The sequence below is a fragment of the Ambystoma mexicanum genome, chromosome 1q, assembly GCF_040938575.1.
Source record: "Ambystoma mexicanum isolate Mex_15411 chromosome 1q, UKY_AmexF1_1, whole genome shotgun sequence".
In the NCBI taxonomy this organism is placed as follows: Eukaryota; Metazoa; Chordata; class Amphibia; order Caudata; family Ambystomatidae; genus Ambystoma; species Ambystoma mexicanum.
The window spans coordinates 1,390,621,922-1,390,643,117 of NC_090922.1; the positions used below are offsets into that span (position 1 = coordinate 1,390,621,922).

Below are 21,196 nucleotides of genomic sequence, written 5' to 3' on the forward strand. Positions count from 1 at the left end.
GAAGGTCCCTATCTGTCCTGTCTCTCTGCTTTTATGTGTTTTGAAAATGGGTGTGTGTGAGCAGCATCACTAGCCAGCCCCTCTCCACTTATCATTGGCCAAGCTTTCATTTCTCCCCTGATTGGGGGAGCTAGGTTGTGTCAGAGTGATGTCATTTTACAGCCTGCAGAGAGTCCACTCCTCCTGTCAACTTGCACACAAATCTAGATTTGAACCAAATACATATTTGCAGAGGTACATATTGTTTTAAAATCATATGCACCCATCATGCATTACAGGAGGTATACCCTGTTCAAACTCTGCTCTTCCTGGGGGCTTGCATTCAGAAATAGCGATATTTTGCACTTTTTAACTGGTTTGCAATCCCGGACATTACCCCAAATTTACACACATGTGCGCAAGGAGTATGGACATTAGTTGATGAAGTGTCAGATTTTTCACATGCACACATTTTGAGTAATATCCTCTTTTCCGCTAAAACCCCCCTGAACATGCCACCGGTTCTAAAAACCTCCTAAAATGTGGGCAGAAAAATCACAAGAATTATGGTGTCATTTATAAAATTTTCACAAGTCCGCTCTATGAGTTATTCATCTTTTTCTAAAACCATATTCTGGCTATAGAGGTGTGTCTTTTCATGTCACATGGTACAGAAACCAGTCTTTCCAGTTTCTGCCAAGCTCAGAGACCCTGCCCCTCCCAGCTTCTGCCAAGAGGAAGCTCCATTTACGACTCCCGCCAATAAAACATTTGCCTGAGTCAGGACAGGGCTTTGTTCAGAGCTCCTGTATTCTGTGGGGGCTCCCCTTAATTCAATTATCAGAGAGATGGCATATCCTTAGTGTGGCCAGCAAAAGGCAGATAGGCCTGGGAACACAGCTGTGACTCAAGTTTCACTCCTGATGGGGGGTAGTTGCCAGGCAAAATTGGAATCTCTTTAAGCCAGTTTTTAGCTACATGTCATTTCTGTTCCCCAGTTTCTGCATTCAAATAAAACTAAACATTTTTACATATGCAGCTAGAATGCTGATTCTAAGTTCAAAACTATGACATTTAAACAATTGCAACCTATGTGACACTCAAAAATAGGTCACTCAGTCAATTTAAACATTTAGATTTGTAGTGTCTTTCAGTCCAAATTTACTTAAACTGCTGAAATCCACAGCTCAGCCAGTCTTGTTATAAACCTTCAAGTCACTTCAGAATATAACTTTACATTGGATCCACCTCTTAAAATGTCTTTATCAACTCGTTGGAAATGGAGACAATTGTCCAATTACGTTAAAATTCATTATCCTCCTATTAACTCATTGTATATCGATTTAAATAAAATGTTGGGCATGCAAACTCCAAAATCCCTTTTTAATTATCAATTGAAAATGCAACAAATTTTAGATAATATAAATACAACCGTTGAGGACATGCAATATCGTCCCGGTTTTGTTAAGAAAAAACTTTTTGAAATGGATTGGTGTATTACTATTGATTTAATTAAAACCTATGTGTTGTATAAGGAATACAGTATGCATGTAAAACAGCGCATTCCACGTTATGACCATGTTTTGTTATTCCCTTGCGAAAATATCCAAAAGGTATATATTCGCTTTGGATTAAATCTATACCATACACGGGAACGGACTAAAAACTGGGAAATGAATAAATTAAATGATCGCGTGGGATGTCGATTTGTTGAATGTAATGAATCGTACGAAACGTTGAAACATTTTATACTGTACTGTCCGCATTTTAAGAATACAAGGACACTCAAATTGAGGAAATTTGCGGAAATTGAATTTGAGGACTGCCTTGAAGTTTTGTGGACCAGAATGATGCAGGGATGTCACAAACCCTTAATATATGAATTGGCAAGTTTTTGTAAACACATTGAGAATGAATTAGAGCTATTTTTGTAATTGTAAAATGATTATTTGTAATATTTTAAATTTTGTAAAGGTTCTGCATGAATTGTTGTGTATTATGAACCAAATGCAAATAAAAGAATAAAAAAAAAAAAAATGTCTTTCTTTGGCATGTTTTGGGTTCATTTATTCAGTTTTCTACAAAATCTGGTGGTTTTAAAACGCCGGCTTTTTGATAGTGGTGAGTACTGGTACTGCATCCCTTTTTGGGATTTAAGAAAATGAATTCCCAACAGTTATGGGTTTGCTTTTGGCAATCAGCATTGCCACTCCCAATGGTTTCAGACTACTGTGTGGGTAGTCCAATGGTGGTTTTAGGCAGCGTCCTTCTGTGCCCATAACATCGGCAAAAATGAGTGGCAGCCTATTCTTCATGCATTTCCCTGTGCATTTTCTGGGAAGCTCTGGCCATCATGATGTTTTCCATGTCAATACTGCACAGTTTTGAGGTAGGGCTCGGATGCATGGGTAAATACATCCCACAAGCACCCCTCTTGCGATGGCCATTCTATTTCACGAATGGGACTCGCAAGACCTGGGATGTTTCCTCATCTTCTTCCAATAGATGGCACAGTTCAGCATCTCTTCCTTCATCCGGTGGATCGATCGGTCCTCCTCGCCGGTCCTGATGGGAAGATTTGGCGGTACCCCGGGCCCGTTGCGTCTCTGCTCCCGGTCTCCGGATCGTCCTCCTTGGCCCGTCTCAAGGTTTTCTTTCTCCTAGGACGACAAAGGAAGAGCGGCAATACCTATTCATAGACTTTTTTCCACCACTGCTGAGATAGTGGGGCAGCATATGCATTTCATCATAATGAAACATTACATTCTTATTTTGAAAAAAAAACAGTATAACTAAGAGACAGTTTCATGCAAATCACAATATTTTAGAGACTAGATGTGGTATGTTTTAGGATTGGAACTGAATTAATCTGAGACAGTACCCGCTAGGATTCCAGAGGATTCCTCCAGTTGTTGCAGAGTGTGCCTGGGATGGCAACATTTCAACTGGTTTATGTGGACCCACTTGTCTTCCCCCTCTGCCAAAGGACCTTTGGGGATGTGGATTTTGTAGGCCACAGGGGAGATCTTGTCGATGATCTCAAAGGGTCCCTTCCATGTAGGCAAGAATTTCCGCTGTTTTGCCTGGTTTCTTTGGAAGTTGTATAGATAGACCCGGTCCCCCACCTGATATTCCTTCCTGGAAGTTTTCAGGTCATAGTGGGTCTTCATGCTATCAGCTGATCTTTCTAGATTCCGCTGAGCATAAGCAAAAGCATGTTGAAGGTGTTTCCTTAAATTCTCCACATACTCATGAGTGGTGGAGGCATTTATCAGTGTCTGCTCTTGGGTCCTGTAGAGCAAATGCTGAGGAAGCACCATCTTGCATCCAGTCATCAACTCAAATGGTGACATTTTGGTTGCAGATGAAGGGGTAGATATGATGGCCATTAGGACCAGAGGTAATCGGATATCCCAACTTGGCCCAGAATCTGCCACAAACTTCTTTAATATGCTCACAATGGTTCGGTTATATCTCTCTACTGCCCCAGAAGAAGCTGGCCTGTAAGCAATATGCAACTTCCTTTTGACCCCCAGTATCTCCCACATCTTTGTCATTACTTCACTGGTGAAGTGGCTACCCCTGTCTGACTCAATCCTTTGAGGTAGACCAAAACAGGAAAAGATGTGGTTAATCATCAGGGCAGCTGCCGTTTCTGCCTTGCAATTTGGGGCTGGGAGACATTCCACCCACTTGGTAAACAAGCATGTCACAGTCAACATGTACTTATTCCCCCTAGCAGAGCGAATCACGGGGCCTACAAAGTCGATTTGTAAATCTGACCATGGCAGTGTCATCCCCCGCTTTTGGAGAGGCGCACGGTGTGAGAGGGATGATGGCTGAAATTGTGCACACACAAGACACCCCTTCAAGTATTGGTCGAGGTCCTGCCCCATGTGTGGCCAGTATGCAACCTCTCTTAAGATTTCCAATGTTGTGTGGAACCCCCTATGACCGGCGGTGGCCGCATCATGGGCGTGACTTAACATCAGGCTTCGGAATGAGGTAGGAACCACCCACTGATCGTGGCCAGCTTTGGATTTCCTTACCAGCAAACCGTCTTGGATTCGGAACATTTTTGGGCATTTCATCAACACTCTTAGGTCCTCTTTCCCAATATAATCGGTATCCGTCAAGGGAAAGTTCTCAGGGTCCTCAAGGTGCTGGTAAAACTTACCAATAATTGGATCCCCCTTCTGAGCGGTAATCAAATCAGCATCAGGGGTCTCCTTACTCCATTGTACAATTGAGAGGTCGTTGTGAGCATTTGTCTGGGACCTAGTGATAGCAGTGACCTGGATTACCCCCAATAGGGACTCAATCTCAATTAGATCCCCTTGGATGGCCCCGGTTTTGGCCAGCTGATCAGCTAAGTCATTTCCAGTTTTGTCTGGTCCCTCTACTTTGGAATGACCCTTGATCTTTTTCCAATAGATGGTCATCTCATTCGAGGTGACCAGATCATCAATGTTTTGGATCAACTTCCCATGTTTCAAGGGTTTGTTGTTAGCACATAACATGCCTCTGGTTTTCCAATTAACCAGGTGCTCCACGAACCCGTTCCGTACATAATCCGAATCTGTGATTATGACCAGTTCGTGGAGTTGATGCTGGACAGCAGTGAGGATGGCCTGATGCACAGCCATCAATTCTGCCACCTGACTACTTCGGGGACCAATTTTGTATCCAGCGGAGGGTTCTGGGGACTCATTCACCCATGCATTTCCTACGCCGGCCACCAGTTCTTTCTCCCCGTTGTTGTCAACATGGTAAGAGCATCCATCCACATAGACAGTGGGCATTCCCTCACACTTGTCCTCTTCAAAGACTTTGTGTGGGGAATTAAGGTATGCTTCCGTGTTGTCCTTGATTTTTAGACTTTTGTCCTCGAGACAGTTTTCTCTGGCACAATCATGCAAGTCAGCCAGACCTTGCGCGAGTGGACTCTTCTTGTTTTGGCCATATCTGACCTCCACAGGAAAGCCTTGCATTGATAGAATCCAGGAAGTAATTCGGGAATTACTCACATTTCCGGCCCTGATTCTGTCACTTTGGAGATATTGCAGAGGCTGGTGTGGAGTCTCCACTATGATGTGTTCCCCCTGGATAAACGGGCGGTAATTCTTCAATGCCCACACCGTTGCCAGGAGTGCCTTCTCACAATCGTTGAATTTTTCCTCCACAGAGGATAAAGTTTTGCTCGCATAGGAGATTACTTTATTGACCTTGTCATGCTTTTGGTATAATACTGCCGTCAAGCACGTATTAGAGAACCCCGTCTCCAGGAAGAACTCCTTGTTTCTGACAGGGTAAGCTAGGCAAGGCGCTTGTGAGAGGCTTCTTTTGAGTTGTCTTACTGCCTCGGCTTGTTCTGGACCCCATTCCCACTTGACCCCCCCCTTCAGGAGATGAATCAGGGGTCTAGTGATCTCTGCGTAGCCCTCAATGAACTTTCTTCTGTAATTAGTCAGTCCAAGGAGGCTCCTTAGTTCCCGCAGAGTTGTGGGGTCTTTCAGTTTCTGAAGTGCTTCCACTTTCTTTTCCTGGGGACAGAGACCCTGAGGAGTAATCTCATGCCCCAAGAAATTAATACGGGTTCTACACCACTGTGCTTTCTGAAAGGAAAGTTTTGCTCCGGCGGCCCTCAACTGGGTCAGAACATAACGGATCTCCGCTATGTGTTCCTCCACAGATGAACTTTTGATGAGGACATCATCTACATAAGCCAGGTTACCCCTCGCACCCAGGTCGGGCATGGCCTTATGTAGGAAAATGTTGAACTCATTACCGGAGTTAAGGTATCCGAAGGGAGTCCGGGTCCATGTATACTGCTGGCCCCCAAAGGTAAAAGCCAGCTTGTATTGGTCCTCTCTACTGACAGGCACGGTCCAGTATCCATTGGTCAGGTCTATTGCAGTGAATACCTGTGACCCCTGGATCTGGGCCAGCCCTTGGTCAATGTAGGGCAGAGGCCATCGGGAAGTATGGACCCGTTTGTTGAGCTCCCTGAGGTCGGCGCAGAGTCTCCACTGGCCGTTTGGCTTCAATATTCCCAGCACCAGATTATTGAAGGTGCTGTGGACTGGACGGATTATTCCCCGGGACTCAAGGTTCTTAATTATTTCAGTAAGGGACTCCATTGACGCGAGAGGCAAGCGATATTGCTTCACAAACACAGGAGTCATGCCAGGGTCTGTGGGGATTGTTGTTGTGTGGATGTCAGTGCGACCACAGTCATATGAGTCTACCGCAAAGAGATCTTGGAAATCCAAGAAAACTTGTTTCAACTTTTGCTTTTGTTCCAGAGTCACACAGGCATCAGCTAGGTTGACTCTCTCTTCCACCATCTGCCTGAAGCCTGGAAAGACTTCTGGTTTGGCTATCTCAGCGGCCTCCTCCAGCTGGGTGGAGAAGTCCCTGGTCAGAGTGCTGATTTGGACTGGAGGCTTCAGGTGGGAAAGGCAGCCCTCATGGACCTGGAAAATCACCTCATCCCTCCTGAAGTCACAAGTCACATCTTCCTTACCATAGGGGCAGGAAGTGTACACCAGGAAGTTCCCCCCATGCCGGGTAAAAATCCTGTCTGGTGTTGTTTTGTCCTCACTGTCACTGTCAAAACAGTCCTTGGGGATTGGTCCTAACAGTTCATTTACTAAGTCGATGGAAAAATGTCGGTCATCAACCGCCATTCCAATAATGGTGCCTGCGGCTAGAGTAATACTCTTTAAGTCGCTGTTATCCACCTCTATTGGAATGGTGTCATGTTCTATGTTGACTAATGGAGTTGGGTTTACCCCCAACCCTTGCTGTTGGAGAGAAGCGTTTAGATGTATGTAAGCATCAGGGTTTTTCAACTCTTGTCCCCTTTTAGCTTTCACTTCCAGGGAGAATTGTCGGGTCCTTTCTGGGATGGTGACTTCCTCTTTGATCTGAATTTCAACTGCATAAGGTAGCAATTGAGCTGACCTAAATGCTTTTTCTGGATCATCAAAGCCCATGGGATTATCCGCTAATCGGGACCAAGCTTTGAAGTTTATTAGGTCCAAACTAATGGCAAAGCGATTGAGAATGTCACTGCCTAAGTAAAAGGCGGCAGGGACGTCTCGCACGACCCAACAATTGTGGACTATGCTCTTGTTGCCAATGGAGATTTTGAGCATACACCTGCTTGGCAGGAGATGTTTGGAATTAGGCGCTTCCAGGTCCATTTCCCATTTGTCTATCATTTTGAAGGTGGGAATGGCTGGATCTTTTGGGAGTTGGCGAAACATGGCTTCGCTGATGAAGCTCTTACCGTTGTTCACACACACTCGAGCGAGAACAGAGTCCTTCCCATCATTTAACTGAACAGGGATGAACAACTGCTCTCCAATTTGCTGAATATCAGCCAGGCTCTGAGCTGATTTCACATCTTTCTGGACTGTAGGAGTGGGAGTTTCTGATTGTGGATTAGTATAGAATTTCAGAGTGTTTCCTTCCAGCGTGGAATACCACTTTAGACTGGAAGGAAGGTTGATTTTCAGAAATAGAGAGGACCCCCCATCACCAGTCTGTTGTCCTACTGCTATTACTGTCACGTCTGGAATCTGGTTGTTCTGGAAGTGAAATTCTACTTGGTCAGATTTTTGTTCAACCATGTGGCAGGTGCCGTTTAAACTAACATGGTTGACACTCTGTTTTAATTTTATTGGTCGGCTAGTCTGGGTCCAGAGGACCTTGTTTACGCAATCTATTAGGGGTGACAACCTTCTCAGGAGATCATTCCCTAGTAAACAAGGGGTGCCCTCTGGGGTCACTACTATGACCGGGTGTTTCACCTTGTGTCGCCCGATCTTAATGTCCAAGTCTGCAGTCCCCTCAACGGGTATTTCCTTCCCGTCAAAGTTCTGCAGTTGTCCAGGAAGCGAGGTGAGAGGAATTTGGTAATTCTCTCCCCTTCCTGCATTCAGTTCGTCAAAGGCCCTTCTGGACAGAAGGGTAGCTTGAGATCCAGTGTCCACCAGTGCCGAGATTGTACCCCGCCCCTGTACTTGTACCGGGGCATAATATCTTCCCTCCTTCTCCTCAAGGGGGCACAGATAATGTACATTTTTGGACAACTGGTGGGCTAATTTTCTGGTTTTAGACATTGCAAGAGAAGAGATTTGGGCGGAATTCTGTGGAGAGCCTTGGGAATCTGAAAGAAAAATTTGGCAACTGGAGATCAGAGCCATTGTGGGTTCCCCTGGCTCCGGTTCCGGGCCGCCCCCCCCCTTTTTGGAGGCAGTCACCAGGATGGGTTTGAACCAGGGGATTTTCTTGCTGTTGGTTCTGGGATGAGATGGTGGGCGGCGGTAGCTCAGTCTCCACATCTCCCCAGTCTGGATTTGCATCCCTAGGGACCCATTTTTCTTTGGGAGGAGTTCCCCCCTCTCTGAAGGAGAAGATCCTTTTCCCAGGATCCTCTGAGGATCCCTCTCCCTCAAATTGGAAGATCTGTACCTCCTCCTCAAACTGAGTCTGTTTGGGTCTTTTGTTTCTCCTACCCCCCCTCTGCTCCTTAGGAGGCAGACTTTCAGGGGCAAGAGATTTTGTTTCCGGTTCCTGGGTTTCCAGGGGCTGTTTACAAGTGAGGAAGGAAGCTTCCTCCAAGGCTTTACACCCCCCTTCCCCTTGAGCCTCCTCCCTGGGAACCGGTGTGTTATCGGGGTGCTGCCCCCGTCATTGTTCTGGGGCACCAGGTCCCGAGTTGGGTGCGTTCTGCGCCGGCATGCCGTTCTGAGGGTTCTGCTGCGCCCTCAGTATGTGACCCAGATCCCGCGCCATGTTTTGAACCTGGCGCTCTAACTGGGAAACCCGCTCAGGCTGATACGGGGCCCTGTTTTCTCCCCTGGGCTGATCCCGGGAAGGGTAGCTGTCCCTTCTCTGGTAATACCCCGGATTGGGAAGATTTGGGTACCCCTCCACCCTTGGCCTCCCCTCTCCCGGATTAAGTTGTCTGGGCTCAGGGAATTGGGGAAAGAAGGATGGATGATTTTGGGGTTGGAAATTGGGTGGATACCTGGGGAAAAAGTTCTGCCCAGGATTTGGAGAATTTCTGCCCTCCTGTGGGAAGTTGGGAGGGAAGTTCCCTGGGTTAGGTGCTTGGCTGGATCCCCCCCCTTGGGCTGGAGGAGTCCACACATAACCCAGGATGGGTCTGTTTCCCTTGTAACGGGGGCTTACATAATCAGGAGAGCGAGGGACCCCATTTGTGGGGCTGCCTCCCTGGCTCCCTGTCTGTGACTGGCCCGAGGACCTCCTGGGCCTAGCATTATTAGGTGCAGGTAGGTTTTTAGGCCCCCCATCTCCAAATCCAAAACGGGGGTGACCTTTACCTCTGCCACCTTGGCAGCAGCAGGGGTGCTGTTGGCTTTGGGGTTTTTCTGGGCATTACTTTTGCTATCTACCGGTTTCTGCACCTCATAGATCCGGGTAGCCTGTTCAATGACCCAGTCTAAAGATCTTTTCTCGTGAAAATCCCTCACGAGCTGGGTCATTATGTATTTGGGCAAGGCATGAAAAAATGTATTAATTAATTCTCTACTGTCTGTGCGCACCCTTCTGGTGGTCTGCGCAAAAGCACGCTTTAACTCCTGCACAAATTCTTGTGGGGCCTGATCCTCCCCACATTGTAAATTGTAGGCTGCCTTGCGAGCCTCTTGAGGATTTCTATGAATGGAAAAATGTTTCAAGATGGCCGCCTTATAGGTGGACCATCTTAAATGATTTTGGTCCTCCAGCCCCGCAAAGAAACTGGAGTTTTCCGGGGAGAAGGTCCACTTTACATATTGAATACAGCTTTGGCTGTCCTTCAAATGGAAAGTCTCCATCATTTGCTCAAACAACTCTAAGTGCTCCCAAACAGAATACTTAGCGTTCTTATGGTAAGGCGTGATGACGCTCCTGATCGCCTTAATCTGCTTTAAGGGGTCCTTAAGCAAGGCCCTTTTTGCCTTATTGGCCTTTTTGGTTCGGGTAACCCTTGTCCATTCATCCTCTGACTCAGAGGCACTGCTCCCAGAGGTTCCTGTCTGCTCTTCCAGGTTTTCCCGGATTCTGCGAGCCTGGGAATGGCTGGCAGAATGTGGGGACCTGGTCTCCTGTGTCCTGCGCAGTTCAGAGGAGTCTTCAGATTCCTCCTTGCTGCCAGGATTTGATGGGTACCCCCCCCACTGACCTAACTGGGCAGAGGTTTTCAGGATGCCCTTAATGGGCCTACTCTCCTGGGGTTCCCCACTAAATTGCACTGTGCTGGGGTGCCCATACCCGGATGCCCGCCCCTCCATACCTGGGTGGTACTGGCCTATGAGCCCCATACTTTTGTCTGGATAGTAGTCTGCCATCCCTGTGGCCCGGTGCTCATGTGCGCCAGGGAATATGGGGGTGGCAGAGTCCAGTGACTGAGAGGTATGAGGGCGTCTGGTACTAGGGCTCCTGAGGTTATGCTCCGGAGCTTCCCTTTCCCAGCGAACCTCATCTCTATCCGCCCCTGCTCCCTCTTGCAATGCAAGAGCCTGCATTTGTGCCTTCAGTTCCTCAGTTAAGGCCTTACTAGACTCTATCAGTCTCTCCTGCATCGCTACCTGTTGTTGGAGCCTATCATTGTGTTGACAGAGGGCCTCATTTTCCCTCTGTGCTTCCTGGTTGGTCCTGGAGAACTGGGCCAGTCTTTGCTGCAGGAGGGTTACCTCCTGGGCTGTGTCCCTATTGGCCTGCTCCTTTCTTGCTAGAGCATCCTCCACCCTCCTGGTGTGCTCTAACAAGTTCTGGCGTTCTTTTTGGAGGTCACCCAGCCCCTGGAGGGCCAAGTGATTTTCTTCTGTTTTTCTTTTTAAATGGCAGACTTCCTGGCCTAAGGCGTCTCTTTCCTGACTAAGAGCCTGCATTTGTGCCGCCAGGTCGTCCCTCTGCCTTTGAAAGGCACCAGCTTTCTGGCGTTCTTCATCAAACTCTGCCTGGGTATCCAGGTCTTTCAAAATCAGTTTGTTGCTCTCTACCTTCACTCTATCTAGATGACTTTGCAGGGTGGCTACCTGCTCCGTGCATGCCCTGTTAAAGTCTAATTGTTGCTCCAGCTTTTTCTGGCTCTGCAGTAAGGAGTCCAAACTGTCTTGGTGCTCCTTCTGCAGGGCCAGAAATCTAGTATCCTGGTCAGCCTTTTCCTGTTGCAGTATATCCATGTCCTCTTTTATTTTAATGATATATTGCCTACTATCATTTTCTGACTCCTGGCTCCTCTGCAGCCTCTGCTCAGAAGAGGCCAGATCAGATCGGGCCTTTTCTAATGCCATATGTTGCCTATTTGCCAGATCTTGGCTTTCAGTGCATTTATCCTGCATGTCTCCCATATATAGGTACAGGTATGCTGCTATCCTGGCAATCTTATTGTGTTCATCTTTGGCTTTAGGAGCCATATATAGTTCACTCAGGGCCACATGTAATGGACCCTGATCTCTCCATAGGTCTGACCCTGTTTCAGTGACCTGTCGCGTGATGGCCTGCAACCAGGCATCCTGGCCCTGTTCAGTCCATTCACCTCTCACAAATAGTTTATGTAAGAGGTGCTCTCTGGCTATTTTCATGTCTACTAAGGTCGTCATTCTAGAGATTGGTCTCTGTCCTGACTTACAGAAGTTTGTATTTTATTTTTGCAAAACAGACCTTTTCCTAAGAGCGTTCCTATGAGGAGTGCTTTACAGCGTAACACAGCGTGGTGATCCGACCGGATATGTGTATCTGATCAGCTGGCACGCTGTATTAATCTGCACAAGTGATAGATCTAATCCAAACGTCCGGCACGAGCCCCCAATTTGTATAAGGATTCAATTCAGCACTACAGCCAAGTCAACGCCTAGTCTAGAATACTGAATGAAAACCCTTATTGATATATCTTTATGTCCAGTTCATGCGTTCTGGATGACTACCCCTATATAACACCCCTCTCTTGGAATCCTCCTGACCCCACTGAGCCAAGAAGTAGTTCTGTTTTGCAAGTTAAAAGGTTTAATTGATAATTTAAACAATATATATATATATATATATATATATATATATATATATATATATATATATATATATATCACGCTTTATAATAAATTAATAATTGAATATCACACTTAATCTGATATGATAAAGATTAACAACGGAGAATCTGGCACTAGCACACTTCTTTATAATCACTAAGGAGTTGACATGAAATGGATAAGATAGCAACCATACTTTTATGGTTTCGAATGGATGCAATGTGGAATGAAATGCAGTATAGAAAATAACTTGATAGGATTTCAGCAAAAGACAATGTAATCACTTTCTTGGACAATTCACCCCCCCCCCCTTTTATGCAATGCAAGGAAATGGAAGGAAGGCACACAGTTCTCAGAAATGCAATTAAATGTGATTCAGTTAACCCCAGCAAGCTTAGACTACAGATCGGAGTTTTAAACACAGGCAAAATGCTTTTATATGTGCTGGCAATGGAGTGAAAATATGTTAAAATGCTTTTAATTCCCTCTAGAGGTTCAGGGTGAGTGGTATCTAGTTATTATTAGTCCAGGCTCACTCTTGCAATGATTCAGGGATAATTAGCAGGTTAAACGAATTTCTGGCAAATGAAAGGCAAGCAGCAGCAGATTTTTACACGTGAAGAAATTGCAAATCGCGGCAAAATTCGCGAATGCGCCGAGCGAGATTACAGAGGAACTACAAGGACTATCACTATCGTTTTGGGGTCCTAAGACAGCCTAGGATCTCAGCTTCCAGATGAAAGTTACTGCAAGTCTCTAGCACAAATGGTTACGGAGATATGAGCGATTAAATAAAGGACGTTTGCAGCTTGCAACTAGCAAATCACAGGTGACAGCTTTACAAATGACAGGTGACAGTTAGGAGGCAGTTCTACTTAGATTAAAATAGCTTGGATTATATTATTTTAACTAAGAGATTGGTTCTGCACAGTTTTCTAGGTACTCACACTATATTCTTGAGTGAAATGGGCCTCGCCACGGATCTGGTCAGGTTTTAGACTGGACTCTGCACTTCACAGTGATCTGGGTCAGCTCTCTCTGGTTCTGCTAACAGTGATCTGGGTCAGCTCTGCTCTCTCTCTGGTTCTGGAAATTTGATAGATTTGAAGTCTCTATGTCTGCTCTCTGAAGGTTGATGGAGGTAAAGTATGGATTTTCCCGGCAGAGCTTCCAGCTGCAAATGGATTTGAAGGTCCCTATCTGTCCTGTCTCTCTGCTTTTATGTGTTTTGAAAATGGGTGTGTGTGAGCAGCATCACTAGCCAGCCCCTCTCCACTTATCATTGGCCAAGCTTTCATTTCTCCCCTGATTGGGGGAGCTAGGTTGTGTCAGAGTGATGTCATTTTACAGCCTGCAGAGAGTCCACTCCTCCTGTCAACTTGCACACAAATCTAGATTTGAACCAAATACATATTTGCAGAGGTACATATTGTTTTAAAATCATATGCACCCATCATGCATTACAGGAGGTATACCCTGTTCAAACTCTGCTCTTCCTGGGGGCTTGCATTCAGAAATAGCGATATTTTGCACTTTTTAACTGGTTTGCAATCCCGGACATTACCCCAAATTTACACACATGTGCGCAAGGAGTATGGACATTAGTTGATGAAGTGTCAGATTTTTCACATGCACACATTTTGAGTAATATCCTCTTTTCCGCTAAAACCCCCCTGAACATGCCACCGGTTCTAAAAACCTCTTTAAAAATGTGGGCAGAAAAATCACAAGAATTATGGTGTCATTTATAAAATTTTCACAAGTCCGCTCTATGAGTTATTCATCTTTTTCTAAAACCATATTCTGGCTATAGAGGTGTGTCTTTTCATGTCACATGGTACAGAAACCAGTCTTTCCAGTTTCTGCCAAGCTCAGAGACCCTGCCCCTCCCAGCTTCTGCCAAGAGGAAGCTCCATTTACGACTCCCGCCAATAAAACATTTGCCTGAGTCAGGACAGGGCTTTGTTCAGAGCTCCTGTATTCTGTGGGGGCTCCCCTTAATTCAATTATCAGAGAGATGGCATATCCTTAGTGTGGCCAGCAAAAGGCAGATAGGCCTGGGAACACAGCTGTGACTCAAGTTTCACTCCTGATGGGGGGTAGTTGCCAGGCAAAATTGGAATCTCTTTAAGCCAGTTTTTAGCTACATGTCATTTCTGTTCCCCAGTTTCTGCATTCAAATAAAACTAAACATTTTTACATATGCAGCTAGAATGCTGATTCTAAGTTCAAAACTATGACATTTAAACAATTGCAACCTATGTGACACTCAAAAATAGGTCACTCAGTCAATTTAAACATTTAGATTTGTAGTGTCTTTCAGTCCAAATTTACTTAAACTGCTGAAATCCACAGCTCAGCCAGTCTTGTTATAAACCTTCAAGTCACTTCAGAATATAACTTTACATTGGATCCACCTCTTAAAATGTCTTTCTTTGGCATGTTTTGGGTTCATTTATTCAGTTTTCTACAAAATCTGGTGGTTTTAAAACGCCGGCTTTTTGATAGTGGTGAGTACTGGTACTGCACCCCTTTTTGGGATTTAAGAAAATGAATTCCCAACAGTTATGGGTTTGCTTTTGGCAATCAGCATTGCCACTCCCAATGGTTTCAGACTACTGTGTGGGTAGTCCAATGGTGGTTTTAGGCAGCGTCCTTCTGTGCCCATAACATCGGCAAAAATGAGTGGCAGCCTATTCTTCATGCATTTCCCTGTGCATTTTCTGGGAAGCTCTGGCCATCATGATGTTTTCCATGTCAATACTGCACAGTTTTGAGGTAGGGCTCGGATGCATGGGTAAATACATCCCACAGGCCTCACTTCAGCCTACCACTAAGTGAAACTGAATGAGAAATCCAGACATTTCACTGCTTTCACAACAACAGAGTGCCTATAATAGTACAAACTGATGCCTTTTGGGCTCAACTCTGCAGTATCAGTGTTTCAGAAGATCATGTCCCCCATTACGGGGTTGCCGGAAAATCTGCTGGCAGGCAGCTGTGTTTCCAGCAACCCTGTAACAGCCGTACCGCTGCCTGATATACTGGTGCCACCATGTCCTTGTATCGTCTGCCATTACAAATATCAATTGGAATGTGGGGGCCATGATCATAAGTACTACCATGCACTAAGCCTAATCTCAGGCATAGCTTTATTTTGCAGATTATCCTGCCACCATCATGGGCTACTTATGATCATTGTCATTTGGGTAAAGGGGTGCATATCATAAATGTCGCCCTTGCATGGCGGAGACTTTTCTGTCACTGTCACATGGGCATCTGTGACCTCTGGACCTGCTTGGTGCCATGGGTAGAGCAGATTCTGCGGCTCAAGTTACTGATGCAGCAGGTGACAGATACATACTATGCAGAGTTCGCAAAAGGGGAATCTGATCAGCAAATTACCCTTTCTCAGATGGAAGTACCCACATCATTTTTATTATTCACGAAAAATAAAAAAAGCAAGGACTTTGCACTCTTGCTAGATGGCTGTTCTCACAGTATTTTATTTCATTTTTAAATGTGAAACCTCCAGGTTTTTTTCAATTTTGAAGATTTGAACTGGGCTTAGTGAATTGATTTGGAGAAGGAAGAAGGAGTTCAGACAGTTTCCGGCACTTTAATAGGGTGATTACAGTAACTCTTAACCAGTCACCTGGAAAAGTTGTCATTTACCATTTTCTTGAAATGAAAACCTAGGATTCCTAACATCCTAATCTAAAGGCCCCTTCCTCCTTCTGGTCTAGAAAGGGGTGATCTGATGATCTTGAGAGTAGTGCACCGGGTCTACTGGAATAAGTAGCCTCCCTACGGCAGTAGCAGGCTGGGTAATTCAGCTCTTGCCAAAAGCCCCTGTCTAATCAGCAAAGATGTGTGAGGCATGGTCCCCCTTTGGAGTGATCACTTCATAGGATGTGCTCTCTGATCACCTTAAGTGGCATGAAGAAGCCGTGGCCTTCAGCAAACGCAATTAGACAAACCTGCTCAGACAAATGTTGCACAGTTAATACATTCTTTCTTTTTTTCCAGAAAGCTGCATTATGATGCCACTGCAGCAGGAGCCATTAAGCACTAGAATTGACACTTTAAAAGCCAATTAAGATATTATAATAAGATCATTATGAACAACTACAAGTATCTTCATGGCAGCACTTACCAACCTCCTCTGGCAGTATAGATCACCAGAATCTTAAAGCGCTATTGCTCCCTGCACAACGATGAGCCCCAACCCCCATCACTACTGGATTGCATATCTGTACAGCTGTAAATACTGAAAACCTTTTAATGTCTTCATTGACCAATCCCATGTACTCTTCCCATCTCTTTCTGAAGGTAGTTTAATGATGTGACTATTAAAGCATATCTTTGCAAAGGTCTACGAAACAACCAACATTGGGATAGCTCCAGCAATAAATCTGCTCTTAGTGCAGTGCTTCTTGGCAAAGCACTTTTCATTTTCAGAAAATAGTGCCTTTATTGTCGTGCCAATATTGAGCAGATCATAGCTCGGCCATTGCACTGCTAATTTGAAGGACTGTGGTTGGTCTACACTCTCTACCATTTTGTATAATTTAGGAATGTTGCCATGTCCCAGTGAGGTCAAGAAAATATACACTTCTTGGTAAAAAAAAAGTGCATGTAGGTATATTTGGTTTACCGTGCCCCCTCTTCCTTGCTCATTCTATGTCTGTAAGCTTGCCTGGGCAGAAATGTGTAAAAGGCATTCAAATGGAGAAAAAACAAAAGTATTGCCAGCTTTCATTCATAAGGAATGGAACTGGCAAAGACAACTCTTCTAAAATACACGGTTGCACTGTATCTTGCACACACAACATGATCCCTTCACATGCTCCCTACACATCCCACTTGTTCGTTCGCAATTTCTTGAAGTATGATTGGGAAATTCGTTATTTTAACAACGAGTGAGTGCGGCAGAAACAATATGCTGCCGGCCTTTACCAACATGGTCAAGGGGGGCATGAAATGTGTTTTACTTTCAAAATGGAGTCTCTCACAAGCCAATTACCATGCAAGACTTCCTATAGGTTTGCATATCTTTAGTTCCTCAAAAGAAGTTTGAACCATACCTCGGGATTTGGCCATACACTGGGATTTCTGTGAACTGCATAGATACTTGTTGAAACAATAATGCCTGTAAAAAGAAGTTGGGTGTTGTAAATACAAAAGTCAACATTCATCGACATTATCACATTTGAGTTTAGTATTCCCTATGAATATTAGAATGGAAGAGCATATTTGACCCCATACTAACCCAGGCACACTGAACTTTGCACCTGACACAATATGGTGGTGTTGAAGAATTAACCACATTGGGCTGATGGCCAGCTGTAATTACATGAAAAATATAAATCCAGTTTGATGAAGAACATAAAGAGATGTGGGGTGGTACCACAATAACAATGCATTTCATTGGCATGTATAGAATAGAATTCCGGGATGACAGTACAGTTGTCAGAGGACAGTGGTGAGGCAGTGGGGGGAGTGAGGTAGGGTTACAGTGGCGCTTCTTCTTCTTAACATTTCACAGAGCGTCTTCAGTTAGATTTGAGGCCATCTTGAACAATGGTCTGGACGGTTGTCCAAAGCGATGCCAGAGGTTAAGATTAATTCTAAACCCTCAGGCTATCACCTCTTTTGATTTGCTATAGTAACCCCGAGGGCGACAGGTATGCCCAGACGTGGGTCTCATTCCTGCTAGGCCAAGACACCCAAGCTACCTCTTACTGATGAGGCCCAATGAGGCCGAAACATGTCTTGGAATGTGTGTGGTCTCGTGCAGAAGGGATGTCACCAAGCAGTTTGGGCTGGACCTCCCCTTTTGGGGTGGGACAAAGTCTGATTTGCATATAGTCTTTTCCCTTTTGTAATGGCTTGGCAGGTGAAGATCGATGGTCTGGAGGGTTGCCTAGAGCGATGCCAGAGGGTAAGATGAATTCTAAACATCCATGACCTGTTCATTTTAGATATGTACTGCAACAATGCCTCGTATTTTTCACCTTGCCCATTTGTGTCTTCCCCTCTTAAACTTATTTTTCATTCAACACTTTTACCTTTAGGGCCATCAATCTTTTGAACGTCATGTCTCTTTGAAACCTAACTTGTTCACATTCCAAAATATATTTGACTGTCTGATGTTCACAAAATGTGTATTCCCATCATCATGACATCCACTTTTATCTAGTGAGCTGTTGAATCCTATGAGACCTTCCCTCATTCTGTTTATCAACACACACTGTTTCTACAGAAATTGATCTGATACCAGTGGGTGCACGCTGCAATAACGTCTTCCCTTGCTGCCATTCTCCCACCTTGCCTGCCGTAACTCTAGAATGTTTCCAATGATAATGGTTTTCATCTCATTTTCACTTATCAGAATATGCAAATTACCTTCTCTCTTTCCATTCCGGCTTTTGCTCAAAATCTGCATTCAATTCCCTTCTTTACCGGAATGGCTATACATCCAATGCTATTTCTAGGTTGATGCCTTCCTCGATGCATCTATCGCATCACTGCATTATATCTTTCAAGATGTCTTGCCTGTCTCTTTTTCCGCTGGCGATTGCTTGCAGGGCATTTAAAGACATTTGTAAATATGACATCTCTCCGAACTCCACAACAAATCAGATATATCCCCATCCATGGCAGGATCACAGCGACATCATTTGGCGGTCATGAGGGGTCGCAACTGCAACCCTTGGGGGCAGCCTTTGCAACCCCTGGGACTCACTTGCAACCCCAACCAGAAGCTCCTGGTGTAGCGGACCCCCTGCAGTGCGGGAGGCCCCGCCACACCAGGTCTGTCGGGTCCCCGGCCCAGTCCTCACCCATCAGGGCAAAGGCTGGGCCGGGGAGGTGATCAGTATGGGTTGCCATGTTCAGCTCCAACCCCTTCTCCCTTGGTTTCCTTGAAGCTCAAATACAGGAACCAGAAAGCTCTTACAGCTTCCTTGTTCCTGTTTGTGAGCAGCATGGAGGAGACAAGGGTGGCCTGGAAGAATGGATCGAAGTGGCAAGAAAAAGGTAAGAAGGCGTTTTTTATCTGATGTGTATTTTGCACGTGTGAAGTGCATGTCGGATGTATGTATGTAAAGGAGGGTGAATGAGAAGTAATGTGATATGATGTGTGTTTTTGAATGTTCAAGGTGGGTGTGTGCCTGTGTAGAGAATGCATGAGTAGATGTGAGAGAAGGTGTGAGTGATCGACTGGTGGGTGAATGATTATTTAAATGTTCTGGCTTGGTAGTTGTGTGCCTGTGTAAGGAATGCAATTAGTAGATGTGAGAGAAGGTGTGAGTGAGTGACTGGTGGGTGAATGAGTATGAATGTGATGGTATGTTTTTGAATGTTCTAGGTGTGTGGGTGTGTGCCTGTGTAGAGAATGCAATGGCTGGCGGTAAGAAAAGGTGTATGAGTGAGTGACTGGTGGGTGAATGAGTATGTATGTGATGGTGTGTTTTTGAATGTTGTGGGTGTGTGGGTGTGTAGAGACTGAAATGAGTGGCTGTAAGAGAAGGTGTGAGTGAGTGACTGCTGCGTGAATGAGTATGAATGTGGTAGTGGGGATACCTTGTAACATATGATAAAACAGTAGGTTTTACCCAGCTATATGATGAATTGGACATTAAACTGTATCCAAAGGTTAAAACCCTGGAGGGGCCCCTTGCCCTGATGGTCTTTCAAATGTAGTAATAAAGCATGACCTGGATTTGTGGTTGGCCTTACTGAAAATTATGTTTAACACAATATTAAGTGAAACCTGAATACCTAGGTCCTGGCAAACCTCTATCGTTATCCCAGTTCTAAAAAAGGGCTCCCCGCTTGATCCGTCCAATTACAGGCTCCTATCTATGCTGGATTCTGCTGGTAATATTTTGTCATCTCTTATCTTGAAGGAGCTGAAACTTTGGCTGATATCCAGGGCCAGCTAGTTAGGTTCCAGGGGGGCTTTCACTCGATTATTCAACCTCCCATAACCATTGGGTTATGGACCGTCTCATTTCGAGAGCAAATAAGCAGGGTGCACATGGACTGCATGCATTGTTTGTTGATTTTACTACTGCTTTCAATCTGGTCGATAGGGACTATGGTTTAAAATGGAAAAGAAGAGTTGTCCTCCCAGGTTACTTCATTTTTTAAAGCTATTCCACTCGTAAACCACAGCGGTCCCCTGATTGAATGCTGATGGCATGGTCTCTAAGCCCATTAAAATAGGTAGAGGAGTTAAACAGGGATGTGCGTTTGCCCCTTTTCTTTGTAACTTCTACCTCTCTGAACTTCCGGATAAATTGTCGCTTGCTAACTGCACTCCTCCTCGTCTGAGTAAATATGCAGACTATCTTGTTCATTTCCTGGTTTAAAGCAGGCTACAGACAAATTATGGCAATACACAGAGGAAAACTGTCTGTGTATAAATAGTAGTAAGACCAAGTTGATGCTATTTACTACCAAGAAAGTTTAAAGAGGCATGCATAAGGAGAGGAGCCCAAGTTATTCCCCTGTTGCAATGGTATATGGTGCGTACATGGGGATTTATGGTAGAGGCAGCCAGACGTACCTATTTCCAGAGCCTTGCTCCATCTATAGTTAACGGGCTGGAAAGCCTGTCCCTGTGCAACCTCGGCGGTTCGAATTACTCGAGGGTAGATACTGGAGGAAGATTCTGGGGATCCCTCAATGTGTCCCGATGGAGGTCATTGGGATGGAGATGGGTCTCCTCTCCTTGGAATGTATGGTACTTAAGAAACGGGTGGCACTGTACCTTTTTACTGAAACCTGTGGGAAGTCGCATTTCCTATACGACCTCCGACGTCCTCTCTCTGATCTGAAGACCGACCAAGTTTTTGAGCAAAATATTCTGGAACTATTTGAGTTGCTTCGTTGGTCTCCTGACTGGGGAAAGGGCTTGCACAAGCTAATCCAAGAGGTTTATAGGAAGATTGAACTTTGTGATTGGGGGAGGAATTTTACCTATTTATCTACTCTGAGGTCCTATGGTTTTACTGCCGAGAGGTTGTACTCCTACAGGCAACCCCAAAGGTATCCTATTATCTGTCACTCAAATCACTTCCGTAGGTTCTTACTATTAATGCGCCTGAACAGGTTACCAGTTCTGGAGATACTGGGTAGAACTATGAATATTCCTAGTGATCTAC

At 45.1% G+C, this 21,196-nt stretch overlaps 1 protein-coding gene across 1 annotated transcript in view; it reads right to left on the reverse strand.

The window, feature by feature from the left end:
- The window catches only part of LOC138548002 (cytochrome P450 4B1-like), a 166,739-nt gene that overhangs the window by 30,222 nt on the left and 115,321 nt on the right, over positions 1 to 21,196 (reverse strand). Inside the window, exon 10 of the mRNA XM_069642249.1 lies at positions 17,111 to 17,175. Coding sequence (XP_069498350.1) covers positions 17,111 to 17,175 — 65 coding nt within the window. The remainder of the gene's footprint in view (positions 1 to 17,110; positions 17,176 to 21,196) is intronic.